The 17,173-nt window shown below is 46.5% G+C and overlaps 1 protein-coding gene across 1 annotated transcript; it reads left to right on the top strand.

Annotated features, from left to right (window-relative positions):
* The first annotated feature begins 411 nt into the window (after positions 1 to 411).
* Positions 412 to 11,608, top strand: LOC149326994 (uncharacterized). The gene is made up of 4 exons (XM_089564156.1): positions 412 to 1,821; positions 9,602 to 9,699; positions 10,421 to 10,641; positions 11,472 to 11,608. Exons 1-4 carry the CDS (start codon positions 1,776 to 1,778, stop codon positions 11,590 to 11,592), a joined length of 486 nt encoding a protein of 161 aa, XP_089420282.1. The 5' UTR covers positions 412 to 1,775; the 3' UTR covers positions 11,593 to 11,608.
* The last annotated feature ends 5,565 nt before the right edge of the window (positions 11,609 to 17,173 follow it).

Genomic DNA, 17,173 nt, shown 5'->3' with positions numbered 1-17,173 from the left:
GTTCAGGCAAATGTTGAGAGTACTTTAAATTTGTAGATTTCCAGTGCAACGGTGCATGACCAAAGAAGGGAAGAAGGATACTTGAAGAAAACAGCGCAGCAACAGGGACAAGAGAGAAGATGAGACAGGTGCTGACTAGCAACTGAAGGTTTATTGAAAAGGAATGCATAAAATATACTCTCTTCGCAACCAAGAGCGTGCATGAGCTGCGCAAACAACACTGATAACCTGTCAACTTCAGTCATGGTGGTCAGGATACAATAGTTCACAATCATTAACAAGGACGGATGGCCGTTCATGGCTGTGAACTGTTGAATCTTGACCACCATGACTGAAGTTGATAGCTTATCAGTGTTGTTCGCGCAGCTCATGCACGCTCTTGGTTGTGAAGAGAGTATATTTTAAGTGTTCCTTTTCAATAAACCTTCAGTTGCTAGTCAGCACCTGTCCCATCTTCTTTCTTGTGCCTGTTGCTGCGCTGTTTTCTTCAACTTGCCGTTTTACTGAAGTTGGGAAGAAGGATAAAACACAGCACTCACTGACAACTGGTTATTTAACGGCGCAGACACTGCTTAAATGCCTTCAGACCAGCGGAGCAGGAAAAAAACAAACTTATCACACCTTTATCATCAAAACTATGAAAGAAACATCATTTCTGTGTTATATGATACAACTGAAGTATTGCTCGCACATTGTGAACCAGCTTTTTTAATATGATGCGTCTCTGTCCCTTCACAAGTGGCTTGCTTCTGCTAAGGATCTTCACACTTGAAAATCTCTGTACAATCACTGCAGTGCTTGACAAGTTTGGAACCTGTCCTCATTCTTTAGATCTCCTGCATGCAGTTTGCATTTACGGGCCTGTAGCATTTTGCCTCCATCGAAATGCAACCACTGCGGCCAGGATAGAACCCGTGTCTTAACAGGCCAGCAGCCGAGCACCATAACCACTGAACTGCCGTGGCGGCTCATGTATGTGTGTGTGTTCCGTAGGGCTGGAAAACTATGAACTTAAATCAGTGATGCTAACCAGGCCAACAACTAACTCTGCTGTTCATAATACCTCTGCTCCTTGTTTCTAAATGGCCAATTAGGTGGCACTGCTACTTTGTTTATTTGTTGCAATTTTGTGCACAAAATGAATGTCTTATATTTGGGAAACACAAAGTCCAGGTGGTGTATGTTTGCAAGGTGTGCTATTGTTGTGTAGATAGTTTACTGAAGTGTTTTGTATTTCTAACATGCCAGTTGAGAGGTGTGTGTGCATTTTCATGCTATGGTAATGTGCCTAGTAACTGTTTAAAACATTAGCTCTGGTTCTTGTTCCTGAGTAGCTCACATGTGTGCTGCTCATCCCTTTTTTCTTAGCTAAGCTACTTCATCAAATTGCATGTTGTAGGTGTCACCATGCATCTATATCTTAGAGCTTAAAGTAAGTGCTCTTGGAAGTCATCTTAAGGTGAATTCGCACGGTGGACTGAATTGCAAATCTTGAGGGTGAACTGTGCATTATGTGGCTTGACGTCACGAATTGACGCCAACCAATTGGTGTCTGCAGATGGAAAGAGGAGGGCGTTGTTTTTCTATTAGGACAAGATCTGCTGTTTTCATCTCATGTGTGAATGCTTTCAGCATGCGGACACTGCCTTTACTTGAGGTGATGCTAGAGATCTTTTTGCGACCTCATCCGTTGTGTGAATATATACCTTTGATGTGCATTTTGGTGTAAGGACATGAACTCTAACTATACCTAATTCACAGAACTGGCCCCAGCAATGACATCCATCAATGGGGCTAGTGGCAGTGGGCGAGACGAGTTTGGTGAGCGAACCTTCTTGTGATGCATGCCATTTTTTATTTTTCATAATCAAATCGGCCTAAGAAAATGTTCACTGCAAACAAAGGATTTGTCCAATGAGCGCCTGTTAACCCTGTCCTGTGCCACTTGAGGGCGCCTTATCCCCTGAAACTTCTACTCTCATCCTTCCACCATCTCTGCTGTGCCCCTAACTTTGACTGTATGTGCTACATTGACCTTTCTTGAAATTGGTTACATACCCTTCCCAGGCCCCATTTCTTTCTGTACTTTTTATCTCTACTTTGTGTCGCTCTCCTACTCTACTGTGTGATTACATCTATACCTTTCGATAGCTTGCCGTCCTGCCTTCAGTTGCATTTCAAGCCTTTTCATTAAGCTTCATGTTTCTTTCCCATAGTTATCTAATAATTAAAAGCTTTTTAATTGATTGACATCCCCTTTCTTGTGAATTAACAAAATATATTAGCATTATTCTGGTCGTCTGGTACATTCAAAGTTGTTAGGCGTTGTACCGTGTACAGGTTGAAAAGTTTTCTGGCACAGTGTTCCTGCTGTCCTTCAGCAGATGCGCAGTTAATTGAACCTGACGTCTTTTTTTTTCTTTTTGCATTGCCTATGAGGCTTGCTGTACTGTCCCTTTCATTTTTGGCAGGATATGCGATTTTTCTGAACTGCTCTCGCTCCGCAGTGTTCTGCTGTGTCTTTAAGGCTCGTTTATGGGGGTTCAACGTCCCAAAGCGACTCGGGCTATGAGGGACGTGGTAGTGGAGGCCTCCGGAAATTTCGACCAGCTGAGGTTCTTTAACGTGCACTGACATCGCACAGCACACGGGCCCCTGGAACTTCGCCTCCATCGAAATTCCATTGCCGCAGCTGGATCGAACTCTCGTCATTTGGGTCAGCAGCCAAGCGTTATAACCACTGAGCCACTGCGGCCACGGTTGTCACTTGTCACTTAGCCCTCATTATTTCACCAGTTATCTTTTTAGCCATCAGTGTTAGTGTAGTTTGAAAGGGTGTGCGCTAAAAAAGACGTACACAGGGAAAAGATAGAGACGACAGGAAAGAAGCGCAACTTCCAACTTTAATGACAACAAAAGAAGCCAGGCGCACATATATATCCGCTGATAAACAGATATGAGCTGCGTGATGGAGCGTGACCCCATCAACCAAACATAAGACAGCGCAAAAAATGCATATCTAAGTGACATTAAAAGAAACCCAAGAAAGTGAACATATCAAACACCTGCCGAGGTAAGGTAAAAAAGTGGGATTCGTATCGGCTGACAACAATGCATAACAACATGGGAAAACAGAGCTGTATGAAAGATGACACTGAAAAAGAGGATAACACCATAAAAAAGGCTAACAACATGACGAAATTTTTAACAAAGAACAAGTGAAAGATGGAGATAAAAACCGTGTAAAGGGTGGTAAATAAAGGCACATTGGAACATCTAAAAGGACACTAAAACATAGAGAGGCGAACGGGTTAATAGTCTAGATGTACCCATCCAGAAAGGCAAGTTCATTTCTAGACAGGTTAATGGAAGGCGTGCTAACGCACTTGTCTTTCCTGAGGTGAATAAAAAAGGCCTCGATTACTTCTCTTTCTGTCTTGTCCTGAGCCTTAGCTAGAAACTTGGTTTCATTAAACTTGGGGCAGCAGTTCTGGCAACTGCTGCAGTGTAATGGAAGGTTACCTCCAGACCTGTTCTTCATGGTGACGTTGTGCCTGCGGGCGCGCTCATTGAAACATTTCCCGGTTTGACCCACATACACTTTGCCGCACGTCAAGGGAATCTCGTACACAACATTGGCAGTGCATTGTGTGTACACGGTTTGATGCTTGATATTACAGGCCTTCTTAACACGCTTCCTGGTCACCATCGGACATAATTTCGCCAGTTTGCAAGTAGCCGAAAAAACCAGCCTAACCCCGTGACGAGACGCAACTTTCTTTAAATTGTGTGAAAGACCATGCAGGTAAGGTATAACCTGCACAGGTTTCCGTTCTGTTTGATGTTTAGCATGCTCCGAGTTTTTAATTTTTTGCAAAAGGTTTTCAGACATGTTCGTGACCAGATTTGCAGGGTACCCTGCAGCAGAAATTCGGTCGATCTGGCACTGGAAACTTTCACCTATCTTGTTTCCGCAGGATTTTTCTAATGCAGATTTCATGCAAAGAGATACTATGCCAAGCTTTACCAGCTTGGAGTGGGCACTATCATAGGGCAAAAGTGACTTCTTTGAGTGCGGCTGATAAGACCAACACACATGATAATTTGTAAAAATAAGCTGTAAGTCAAGAAACTGGAGTCGATCATGATCTGCTCGTTCATGCGTGAATTTTAGACCCCTCGATGAAGAACAGAAGGTAGTGAGAATTTGGACTACAAGTGTATCAGCAGCACAGTATGAAGGTGCGTTAATAAGGACAAGATAATCGTCGACGTATCTGAAAATACGTGTTATCCCTGTGTCCTTCAAGCTAGCTTCAAGGCGCCGGTCAAATGACGCCAGAAAAATTCCGCATAAGACCGGTGCGACTGAGGAACCTATACAAATTCCGGCTTTTTACAAGTAAAACTCATCCTGGAAGCAAATAACAGTGGAATCCAAATAAAACAATAGTAGGTCCAGAATTTTTTCAGTTGTGATACCGGCAGAATTTTGAAACCTGACTTCGCCAAATTCTTCCAAATGTTCACGAACAGCATCCAACAACCCGTCGTGAGGCACAGAGTAAAATAAGTCCTCAACGTCAATTGAAAAACCAGTTGTGGCCGATACCTTGCCTCCCTCCAGTACCTGCACCACTTCCTTTGAGCTTTGAACGCGGTAAGGGTAAGCGCCAGCTATTCTGTCCAGTTGGCACCGAAGGAAGTCACCCACAACTTTTTGCCACGTATCCCTTTCAGACACAATGGCACGTAGTGGACAAGCAGGCTTATGCGTTTTACCTGAAAAGAATATTTCGAGGCATCCGGTCTCAGCTCCTTTGACCGCCTCGGAGCATGCTAAACATCAAACAGAACGGAAACCTGTGCAGGTTATACCTTACCTGCATGGTCTTTCACACAATTTAAAGAAAGTTGCGTCTCGTCACGGGGTTAGGCTGGTTTTTTCGGCTACTTGCAAACTGGCGAAATTATGTCCAATGGTGACCAGGAAGCGTGTTAAGAAGGCCTGTAATATCAAGCATCAAACCGTGTACACACAATGCACTGCCAATGTTGTGTACGAGATTCCCTTGACGTGCGGCAAAGTGTATGTGGGTCAAACCGGGAAATGTTTCAATGAGCGCGCCCGCAGGCACAACGTCACCATGAAGAACAGGTCTGGAGGTAACCTTCCGTTACACTGCAGCAGTTGCCAGAACTGCTACCCCAAGTTTAATGAAACCAAGTTTCTAGCTAAGGCTCAGGACAAGACAGAAAGAGAAGTAATCGAGGCCTTTTTTATTCACCTCAGGAAAGACAAGTGCGTTAGCACGCCTTCCATTAACCTGTCTAGAAATGAACTTGCCTTTCTGGATGGGTACATCTAGACTATTAACCCGTTCGCCTCTTGTCCTTTTAGATGTTCCAATGTGCCTTTATTTACCACCCTTTACACGGTTTTTATCTCCATCTTTCACTTGTTCTTTGTTAAAAATTTCGTCATGTTGTTAGCCTTTTTTATGGTGTTATCCTCTTTTTCAGTGTCGTCTTTCATACAGCTCTGTTTTCCCATGTTGTTATGCATTGTTGTCAGCCGATACGAATCCCACTTTTTTACCTTACCTCGGCAGGTATTTGATATGTTCACTTTCTTGGGTTTCTTTTAATGTCACTTAGATATGCATTTTTTGCGCTGTCTTATGTTTGGTTGATGGGGTCACGCTCCATCACGCAGCTCATATCTGTTTATCAGCGGATATATATGTGCGCCTGGCTTCTTTTGTCGTCATTAAAGTTGGAAGTTGCGCTTCTTTCCTGTCGTCTCTATCTTTTTCCTGTGTACGTCTTTTTTAGCGCACACCCTTTCAAATATGAATATGTACCAACTAGCCCGTCAAAAAGCTTTACTACTGTTAGTGTAGCAGCCGATCAACTCTTCACTGAGATGTGTTTCTCATAGTATTAATTTTTCTACAAGTTTTAATACAGCATAACCCTGCTGATGTACTCCTCACGGGACTAAAAAAAATTGGCTGTGGCTTAGCTCAGCTATGCCAGACATACGTAGCGAGAGGTAATGGACCTTCAGATGCTAGGCGAACTCGTCGAGCTGCATCTTCACGGCGTCGCTTATTCAGACGTTCTGCACGTTCTTCCTCGGTCTCGTCGCCTTTGCCTTGTTTCGTTCCAACAGCTAAGCTTGGTTTGTTTCAGCCTCTCCGACTCGCTCTCCATCTCTGGCCACAACAGCATCAACGAACCGCCCTCTTATACAGGCCGCTGCTCATTCATTCATAAATCTTTAATCACAAGGATGACCTGAGGCCCAAGGGGGAAGTGGGTTGGTTAGGTGAAGGTGAGGGTGTCGGTCTCTGATATGAAGTCTAGCAGGGCACTGAGCTTGTGCTTGGCGTCGGTACTGGGGGCCGTCCAGTCATCGTATGTCTGGATGTGGTAGGCAGAGGTGTAGCAGGCGCAGAGGCTCGCAGTGCCAGGACAGGTCCAGATCAGGTGGTGCAAATCAACAGAGTCAGCAGGGCAATCGGGGCAGCCGATCCTGGTTCGGTGCCATCGACTCGGGATGTCCGGGGTGTACGCTGCACCGGCTCGCACCTTGTGAGCGAGAACTTGGGCCGGGCGAGAAAGTCCAGAAGGAATGGATGGAGTAATGTCTGGGACAAAGTCCCACGACAAACCCCTCTGCTCTTGTTAAAGGCGTGTGATGATAGAGTCAGGTATTATGAGCGGGATGGGAGAACGATAAGGGTGGTCCGAGTTGGTCGGCTCACGTTAAGGCAATGCCGACGGTCTTCCTCTAGCTGCGCGCCAGCAGCCTCGTGGGCAGTCCTGTTCCCGGTCCCTTGTGCGTGATTTCTGGGTGTCCAGTGAATGCATACGTAGACCTGGGAGGTCTCTTGCTGTGCCTACTGCTATCTCTGGCTCTCCTCCTCCTCTGACGTTGCACCAGATGGCGCGGCTCCATCTGGCAACGGTTGCTAGGCAGCGGCGCAAGAAGCGGTGTGACCACGGTGTGACCACCGCCGCAGTGAAAATGATACTTTGCGACCAATAGCTCTTGCTACAAAAAAAAAAATGCAAGAGCGAGGAAACATTAGAGGCAGGAAGTAGGACAAATTTAAAAATGACAGGAATGAAGAACTAAACACATTTATTGCAGTGCTGGCACTTGAAAAAATCATGCAGCATTGTCTGCTGCATTTTCTTACGTCCGGTGAGGACTACTCATTTCTCCAGAATTTACGGGGCTATGTGGCTGTTGCGATCATTGCAAACATACTTTCTGAGAATGTCTAATGCCGCTACAGCCAACATAATGGTTGGTTCCAGCGGAGGCTAGCCCTCGTCCTCTTTGTTGCCACTGCTGTTTGCATCCAGAAGTCACAAAAGATGTGATGAGGTGCGGAAGGACAAAATCAATCGCGCCAGCCACACTAACACTAGCAGCACAATTACAAAGAAACAAGGATAGGTGAAGAAAAAATTAGCTGTGGTTTAGCTCTGATTAAACATGGCGAGAAGCGGTAGCTTCATGTGGCTGCGCTTTGCAAAGCTTTGTTTCTAGTTTCTCGGCTTGTTGAAAGATTGTTGTTTCTTTGGACTTTGCCGCACGTAGCTACGTGAAACTACTGCTTCTCACCAGGTTTAACCGAAGCTAAACCACAGCTGATTTTTTCCTATACCCGTGGTGTTAGATTTTCTGCGTGTGGAGCGCTAATCTTCCTCTTTGTATTCTTCGTCTTCCTCTTGTTATTCCTCTTCAAACTCCTATCGAAATCGCCTGTCACTGATCAATCATGAATCGCTCGAATCACAAATTACCATGATATTGCATGAGCGGCTGTGTAACCTAGCAGTTAGTATACAAGAAGCACATATACAGGGTGTCCCAGCTAAAAGTAACGAAGCTTGTAAAAAAGAGGATGATCCCTAGCCGAGTGAGACCAACTGAGGGTTGTTGCCAGTCGCGTGTCCTAGTCTGTAGTATTTTTTTTTATTATGCAAACATGATTAATTAGCAGAGACTAATTAGCTAACTTTTTAATTATTGCCTACAGGAAGAAAGTGTCAATGCAGGAGTTGTAGATCCCTTTGAAAAATAACCGTTTGCCGTGTTTGCAGCCAAGTACCACTGATACAGCTTCTTTTATTTGACATAAAAGAAAGCCCGCGAAATACAAAAAGAGCCACGTGATAGGGAAGCAGTTTCAGCGCTCCCAGACGACCAGCCAAGCAAAGACATTCGCTTATCTTTGCAACGTTGTCCCGAACGGGGTTCGGCGTTTTGTGATGGTTGCGAGATATACGTAATTAACTCTCGCATCGGCGCTAGGGCGACCGTTTCTTCAGCGCGTGACGGTGCAAGTTAGCGGCACGGCCACATTCCTATCACTCGAGGCGAGGTTACGCGTGAAAAAGCGCTCCATGCGAGCCGCGCTTCACTTCCTTGAAAAGCAGCACCCGCTCACTTTCCATGACGCATAAGCAGTTCCTGGTGCATATCTCGCCACCTCCTCAAGACGCCAAAAGCTGTACGGGACAGCGTTGCAAACATAAGCGGATGTCGTTGCTTGATCGCTCGTTTGGGAGCGCTGTAACTGCTTCCCTATCACGTGGTTCTTTTTGTATTTCGCGGGCTTTCTTTTAAGTCAGATAAAAGAAGTTGTATCAGTGGTACTTAGCTGCAAACAAGGCAAACGATTATTTTTCTATGGGATCTACAACTCCTGCATTGACAATTTCTTCCTGAAAGCAATAATTAAAAAGTTAGCTAATTAGTCTTTGCTAATTAATCACGTTTGCATAATAAAAAAATACTGCAGACTAGGACACGCGACTATCAACAACCCTCAGTTGGTCTCACTCGTCGAGGGATCATCCTCTTTTTAACAAGCTTGGTTACTTTTAGCTGGGACACCCTGTATATCTCCAGATTTATTGAATTGTCACACCGTGGGTCTGAAGCTTAGTGGTTAGCGCACCTGGCTCTCGCCCAATGGACCTGAGTTTGAATCCCACTGATTGTGAGGTTTATTGTTTGTTTATTTTATTTGTGGCAGACTTGAAGGTCATGTTGCGTACATGGCGATCTCAGCCGTGCACCTGTAGCAGTGAAGCTACTGCTTCAAAAAAGTGCAACCACTGTGGATGATGATGGCACAGCCTGTCTGAATGCCGTCTGCCTAACACAGTGGTGCTAGACATGCCAGGCCAAGTAAAGCCACTTTAGAAGTAAACATATGACTGCCACTGTTTCTCATTTAGGCTGGCATGGGGTGTTATTTCACAAGTATTACTGCGTAGGAATGTGGCCGAAGTTACAATGCAACGAACAGCAGGGTTTATAATGCATGGAACCCTATTATCATCATGCCAGATCTAGACCACTACAATGTGTAGCAGCCAGGAAAATGCAGCACCCATCAACTCAGCAGCGAGGTTCTACTGTGCAAAGCTTTCACTGTTACCTTGAGAGAAAAATACTTAATTTTTTTCATTTACTTGATAGCCCACAATGTCAAACTGAACTCAGTTTGCTTTTGCTTATATGTGCTGCTGAGGTGCATTGATATTTGTGTACTTCCTTTTCTTGTCAAAAAAGTATGCTCAGCCGAGGAGATGGAGAGCGCCGCAGACTGCCAGCTCCAGCTGCCTGGTGGGCAGGACACTGTGATAGGTTCTGCTAGGGATGATGGAAAGGTGATTGTGCGTGTTCTTAAGTCATATAGTGTATCAAATACCATAGTAGAGTGAGTGAATGATTCTTAATTAAATTGGGGCTGGTACATAGTGAAATGGGTACAGTTTAGAGGATGATGCTAGCTTACAGTAGAAACTTATACTAGTCCCAGTAAGTGTGCCGAAAAGGGTAGTGTGCAAAGCATAGATGTGTGGTTTCAGACAATATCATGTAAGGCACAGGTCAGCATTTCTAATTTGTCATTTTTGTACTTCATTACCTGACGATGCCATAATGGGTCTGCAGTTATTCTTGTCCTGAGGAAATTCTTAGTACACAAATAATTTTTGATCATGAGGAGGCTGCCTTGTTCTGTCAGGTATGCCTAGTTGTTGGTATGTGAAATTTATTCTCATTTCTGAAGTTTGTTTGAATTGGGGCAGAGAACATTATTTCAACTTTTGGCGGTATTTGACTCGGAATGAAGAGAAGCTAGAACTGTCAGAAGATTGTGCTATATATTTCATGTTGCACGCAAGCAATTTCTTTTTTTTTCGAATTATAAGGCTAGAAATAAAAAAATCTACTGATTTTGGACACTGCTCGCTGTAAAAGAGTGCATTCATGCCTACATAATTTTTATGTTTTTCAGCTGTTTGTTTTAAGTTATGAAATATTTAAAATCCCTTGATTCATTGCTGTTAATGTGTACAAATGCGAAATTCTCCACGTTTGCTGCAGGTCTATGCAGGCAGTGGGCTCTGGATGGAGCCTGGTGCCTGGCAGATGCTCCTGAGAGCACCAACAGACTCAATGTTCTGCCGCGGTGCTACTCAGGTGTATTGGACACCTGATGAGCTGAAGAGCCGCAGCGTGACTGGCGTGCTTTCAAATAAGTGCCGGTCTCTTGGCAGAACAGAGGCGAAACCGGCACTTACACCGGAAAAAGTCTTCTCTGAAAGGTGCTAGTGCTTTTTTTTCTTTGCTTTGAGTAACACCTAGGCAATCAAACTTTGCTTCAGCCAAATACAGTCGCGCTCACTTACAGAAAGCGTGATAGTCATGGAGATCCTGTTCATTGTATCCGAGGTTTGTAACAACTGCAATGTCCTTATTGCATCCAAAACTGCAAAGTCGGGCAAAAGTGACGTTTAGTTTTTGCAAGGTGTGTTATGCCCATACGTTTCTTCATGCAGGCTCTATCACAGCACTTTCAGAGATCTCCACACTGTTTGTGTGGCTCTCGCTAAGATCCGTTCTGCCAGTAACCTGATTTATCTATTTGGTTGTGAAATTAGCGTTCTCAACGGCTGGTGGCAAGTCATTGTGCGCGTTCTCCGATCTTGCTGCGACAAAGATAGTGCAATTGACATATCTGCACAGAATGTATAAATAGCATTGCCCGTTGTTTCGAGTAATCTCTGTCTTTGGTTTTCATGCAAGCATCTCAATGCATCCAACAACACACAGCAGACGCGGAGTGGGTAGGCCCATGTGTCGTCAGCAATCAGAGGTTGCCAGACAAGCAGTCAGTTCGCAAAGGAAACGAAAATCGTTTTAAAGATATCTGCCGCACGGAATCAACTGAAAGTTTTGGGTATTGTAATTTAATGTGTTGGGAATTAAATGCTACAACAAGGGTATGCACGAAAGTAGGCTTCATGGCCCCTTTAATGGCGAACATTCGTTTCTGTGTTTTTACAATGAGAGTGGTAATTCTGAATCTCACTTTTGCATTTATCATGTATCTAGTTGTGTTCAAATGTGGCCTATTTTGTGTTCTATTGTGCAGCTCTGTTTCATATCTACATGGGAGACATACCAAAGGAGCTTGCAGAGAAGAGACTGAAAGCCGTGCGCATGCACCTCTCACAGAAGCTGGGGGACGTGCAACGAAAAATTGGAGGTCATGATGTATAAATTTATTTTGTCACTTACCTATGCCGAAGCCGTCAGGCGTCCCTGCCCAGAAACGTTCGTTTCGTACCAGCATCCACCGCAGTCGACACCATTTCGTCCTGCCTGGCCACCACCGCAACGTTTCCGTCCATGGCGGACACCGGACAACCTACCCATTTGTTATGTCTGCGGCATTCCTGGCCATGTGATGCGTCCCTGCCGCCGCCAAGTGTTGTCCCCTGCTGCCAATACTGACCCTCGAGGTTACGCCTACGCCCCTCCCCAGCCTTTTCACCGCACTTCGCCTTCTGAGACCACTGCTTCCTCCGATCTCAGGCCGTCTATTCGCCGCCGTGCTCCATCTCCGCGTCGTCGCTCGGTTTCCCCGATGCGCCGTCGTCCCTCGTCCCCTTCGGAAAACTAGTGCCCGCAGTTCCGGAGGCAAGAACTGCTTGCTCGTCACCAAGCTCAAGACCTCGACTTTCTCCGACAAATTTGATCGCGGTTTCTGTGGAGGGCACCGATGCTTTCGCGCTTGTTGACACCAGTGCTGCTGTATCTGTACTAAGTGAGAAATTGTGCCGCCAGTTACGAAAAGTGATGACTCCGCTATATGGTTTTATGCTTCGCGCCGCTAATTCGCAACTTATTGCGCCTTTGGGGGCATGTACAGCCCGAGTTACTATTCAGGACGTTCTGTATATTGTTGAATTCATCGTCTTCCCATGGCCGTCTCACGATGTCATCTTAGGCTGGGACTTTCTCTCCCAACATGACGTTGTCATCGACTGCGCTTGTTCCGAAGTCGCCCTTCTTCCCTTCGGCGACGACTCTGTGAACGCTTCCACTAACTTGTGCTCCAAGCTGACTGTGGCTGATGACGTCATGATCCCGCCGTGCTCTGCTGTGCTCGCCTCTGTTCATTGCGACTCTGGATCCAACGGCCCTGTCATCTTCATCCCGTCCGACTCCTCTGCTTCTCGCCACTGTCTACCCCTGCCATTCGCCGTGCTTGCCGTCTCAGCCGGCTGCAGCGCCTTGCCCCTGACGAATCCATTCCTGTGCCCCTCCACTCTTCTTCGTGGTGAATGCTTGGGATGTGTCCAGCCTTTCGCTTCCGTCGTCGCCTGGGACCCTTCAGAGGACGACTCCTGCCGCCTGCAAGTGTCTTCACTTACTTCCTCCTCACCGTCTCCTGATCCCGTTCCCGAGGCCGTCTTTGTGGGCTCAATCGACACAAATCTTTCGCCACCGGAGAAGACCCAGCTTGCGGCCCTGCTAGATAAGTTTCGGTCATCGTTTGACTTCTCTCACCACCGTTTTGGTCGCACTTCAGCTGTTACCCATCGGATCGACACTGGCGCCCATTCGCCGTTGCGCCAACGCCCATATCGCGTCTCGGCCACCGAACGCCAGGTTATCGACACCCAGGTCAATGATATGCTGCAGCGTGGCGTCATACAACCATCACACAGTCCTTGGGCTTCCCCCGTCGTCCTTGTCACCAAGAAAGACGGCTCTATCCGCTTTTGCGTTGACTACTGGCGCCTCAACAAAATCACCCGAAAAGACGTCTCTCCGCTACCCCGCACCTCCACCAAGATGTAACGGCCTTTATTGACAGTTGTGAAGGCCGGTTAGAGCGGGCAAGGACAGGTCCGGTCCCGGAACAGTTCACGCTCTCGTCTCGCGCCGCGCGTCGGCTCTGCTGCTTCAGCTGCCGATCGTCGTCTTCTCATCTCGCGCCTCGCCTCGGTTCTGCTGCTCTGACTGCTGATCATCTTCCTCTTTACAGGTTTCTATTTTATAATAAAGCTTTCGTTTGCCCTAAATCTGGTTGTCAGTATATATATCGTAGGGCATTACAGACCCTTTTGGCCAGCTTAATTGGAAAATATTATTAGTAGCAGGCGCTGCCTTTTTGCAACAGCTTGCGATGCACTAATCGAAGAAGCTATGTTATCATGCGCAATGTGCAGCACACATTTCTGAGTGATGAAAAAACTTATCTATGGTGCGCCATTAGGACTGGCGTCCCTCATTAGGCCTAACACTATCCCGATACCTGCAAGCAGGATCTGTGCCAACAGGCCGACGCCATTAGAACCAACAGGTCTGACACCGACAGGTCCATCACCATCAGGTCCATCAACATCAGGTCCATCCCAACAGGCCCGACAGGCCATCACCAACAGGCCCGACAGGCCATCACCAACAGGCCCGACAGGCCCATCACCAACAGGCCCAACAAGCCCAAATTACGGGTTCCTTCAGCCTTCAGACCGATAGGCTGAAGGAATTTTTGACTGGGATTTCACAATGTTCTGTAAGGTAGTCAGCACACACCTTCATACAACGATCCCATTTTGAGGTAGAGGGTGAAGTTCACCAGGAGGAGCGGAGGGGAGGTGTTTTATGGCGTTTACAATGCGTGAAAAAGGCCACATATCGTTCTTCCATGGAATGCTATTTCGGCCAGCAAACACACTCTCGAGCTCGATGGAGCGTGCAAGCCGGTTCTATATATCCGGAGCCGCGCTCGTCGGGCATGACACGCAAACTGGAGGAGCAGATAGCCGTTGAAACAATGAGCAGGTATTGTGTAGACATACAAAAACGGCCTGTAAAAACGTCAGGTAAATCGGGAACAGGGGCTGAGATGTAATGGTTGATATTGTCACTGTCACACTCGGTTGAGAGAACAGCATTCGCGAAAGACAGTCTGCATCTGCATGTCGCCACCCGCTTTTGTGTACGACATTAAAGTCATACTTCTGTAGAATGGGGGGGAGCTCAGTACGTGAGGCTACCGCATGGATCTCAAAGATTGGAGAGTTAGGAGGGGGAGTGAAGATTAGTCATAATGGTGAATGAGCAGCCATACAGGTATCATGTTAACCTCTGCATGAAGAAGATCACAGCGAGATGTTCTTTTGTTCTTTTTCAATAACAGTGTAGTTGCGCTCTGGCTTGCTGAGGGAGCGGCTCGCGTATGCATTAACGTGCTGCGATCATCTTATTCAACTAGAGCAGTGTCGATTGCCATCACTACTAGCAACTGTATGAACCTCTGTTAGTACGGCGGCTCGAAATACTGGAGGGCGGGATGTGAGCTCAAGAAGAACTTCAGCTGATGGAAACAGTTACCAAAGCATTTAGTGAGTTATTCCACAAGGAGTGTCCAGGATGTCAACATGTCTTTATGATTTTTGTACCATGTAAGGACCGTGCCCTTGAGCGAAAAACCACGTTCATTAGCTGTCGTTTGTATCTCACTCGTTGGTAATGCGTGAGGCACTCGTCCACGTCATCACCAGCTGCGTCCACGAAGGTGCGGGGCCCACGGCAATTCGGCCAGAAGCCGCTGAGTGCATGCCTGGGGGTGGCTTCTACAATTAGAGATCTCCGGCACGGGAGGTGGTTGACCGGCAAGACGTTGACTACGGTGAGGCTCAGGCGGATGATCAGTTCTTGGTTCGGGCGCACCCAGGACCTCCACCAAGTATTTACGGGCGCAAAACCTTTACTCAAGGTCGGTTGACGCCAAGCGTTTCGAGACAGCTCGCGATAGCGTTGTAAGGAGCCAGCGCCACACGACGGCTACAGAAGACGCACGGGGTGGCGGACGAGGAAGAGAAAAAGGAAAGTGATAAGTGGCAGAGAGTGCGTGCGGGGAGAGGAGAGCAAGAGGGCGGTCGGCGATGGACGTGGACGAGTTCTGCTGGCTCCTCGAGTTCCCAGGCTTGGGCCTCAGCCGCAGACGTCCGGGTGACCAGACCCGGACAGCCGTCGTCGGGAGCCTCAGCCATCAGATCCAGGCGCCTCTCTGCCCACCCAGCCGACAGCTTCTCGACACGGGCCGCCTCTGGCGCCTGCGTGGCACACCCGGGCTACCTGACCTGGGGGCCGTGCCCGGAGCACACAGACGCTATTTTCTACGGCAGCATTGAGGCCGCCGTGGAGAACGCCGCCAACCGGGTGTCAGCGAGGGGAACCCGACACGTGCCTAGACAGCCCCGACGCCCAGCCACTCTTCCTCGCTCCACGCACCAGGCTCATCACTGGGACGCAAAGGAATTTAACTGTGACTTTCCTTTTTTACTCTTCTCTGTACTTTTCGCGAGGGCTTTGTTCAGTTTTCCCGTTTGTTTTTCATCTTGTTGTTTCTTCCTCGTGTCTCTTTCCTCTTTTTGTTTCAACACCGAAATTAGAGTTCCCTTTCCTACAAATACCGCCTCGTTTATTTCTTATACCTTTAGTGTATGCGTCTTAACGCATAAATTCAACCTGCAGTCTTTCCCCTCACAAGCGTCCAGCGAAACCAACGTCTACCTCTTTTTCACTTCTACTAGCTCACTTCTACTAGCTATATAGGCAAAAGATACAGCGCACGCGTAGCTATCAACTCGTGTGGCGCTGACTTGGTTGCACTCACGGAAACATGGTTAAATTATCGTGTAAGCGACAGCAAAATTTGTGTTCACATGAAACCTTTCAATATTTATCGTTTTGACCTGGATGGAAGGCAAGGGGGTGGAACTTTGCTCGCTGTTTCTACCAGTCTAAGATCATTCCTTAATATTACACCCAATATTGAATCTGTCTGGTGTGGTGTCATGTTGAACATTAAAACACATATCTTTGGCATATGTTATCATCCACCTAACGCAGAGATCTAATTCATTAATTAACTGCATGAAGCTATTAACGCCATTCTATTGCAGCATCCATCATCCCCAGGAACCCTTCTAGGCGACTTCAATTATCCTACAATAATCTAGGCATCAGCACCACCATGTCGCACACTTTACTCTTCGCATTGTCAAGCGTTCATTGATACATAGACTCTTTTCAATGTTACTCAAGTCGTAAACGGTCCCACGTGTATAGTCGGCAGTTCTGCAAATCTTCTTGACCTAATTCTTACTACTAACTCGGATATGATAGGCACAGTAAATATTTTGCCTGGACTTAGAGATCATTCTTTACTTCATTGTAATCTTAGCTTTACTACATCGGCTGCCAAGAAAAAAGGAAAGTTTATATTTCATTACTACAAGGCAAACTTTGAAAAGACAAATAGTGAGGTTTCGCTTTTTCTGGGTGACTATATTGAAGGCTTCGAACATCGTTCTGTTCATGAAAACTGGGACCTATTCACATACCTTGTTTGGAATCTTACACAGGCGTATATTCCGAAGAAAAAAATACCCCCAAATTCACAAGCACCATGGTATAACACATACTTAAACAGGCTTTCTAACAAGAAAAAGCACTTATTTCGCAATGCAAAATTGCGTCAAACGGAGCAATGTTGGCATGCGTACACTATCGCGTCAAACGATTACACTGAAGCTGTCTTTGCTGCAAAATCAAATTTTCCGAAGGACACCCAGCCATCTATGCTCAAAAATAGCCCTCGAAAATTTTAGAACATTGTAACTAACACTCAAGACCACAAAGAGATCTCTTTGGTTGATGGGAACGGTTTAGCTGTGCCTAGTCAAAAGTGCGCGTCCATTTTAAACGATGTGTTTACTCGGAACTTTTCTTCCAGAACTAATACTCTATTGCCATTTTATCCGCCCTCTGATT

This window comes from Amblyomma mixtum, chromosome 10, assembly GCF_055824585.1.
Source record: "Amblyomma mixtum isolate Tamu chromosome 10, ASM5582458v1, whole genome shotgun sequence".
NCBI classification, from domain to species: domain Eukaryota; kingdom Metazoa; phylum Arthropoda; class Arachnida; order Ixodida; family Ixodidae; genus Amblyomma; species Amblyomma mixtum.
The sequence above is the reverse complement of the archived record's forward strand: the minus strand, read 5'-3'. Positions and strand labels throughout refer to the sequence as shown.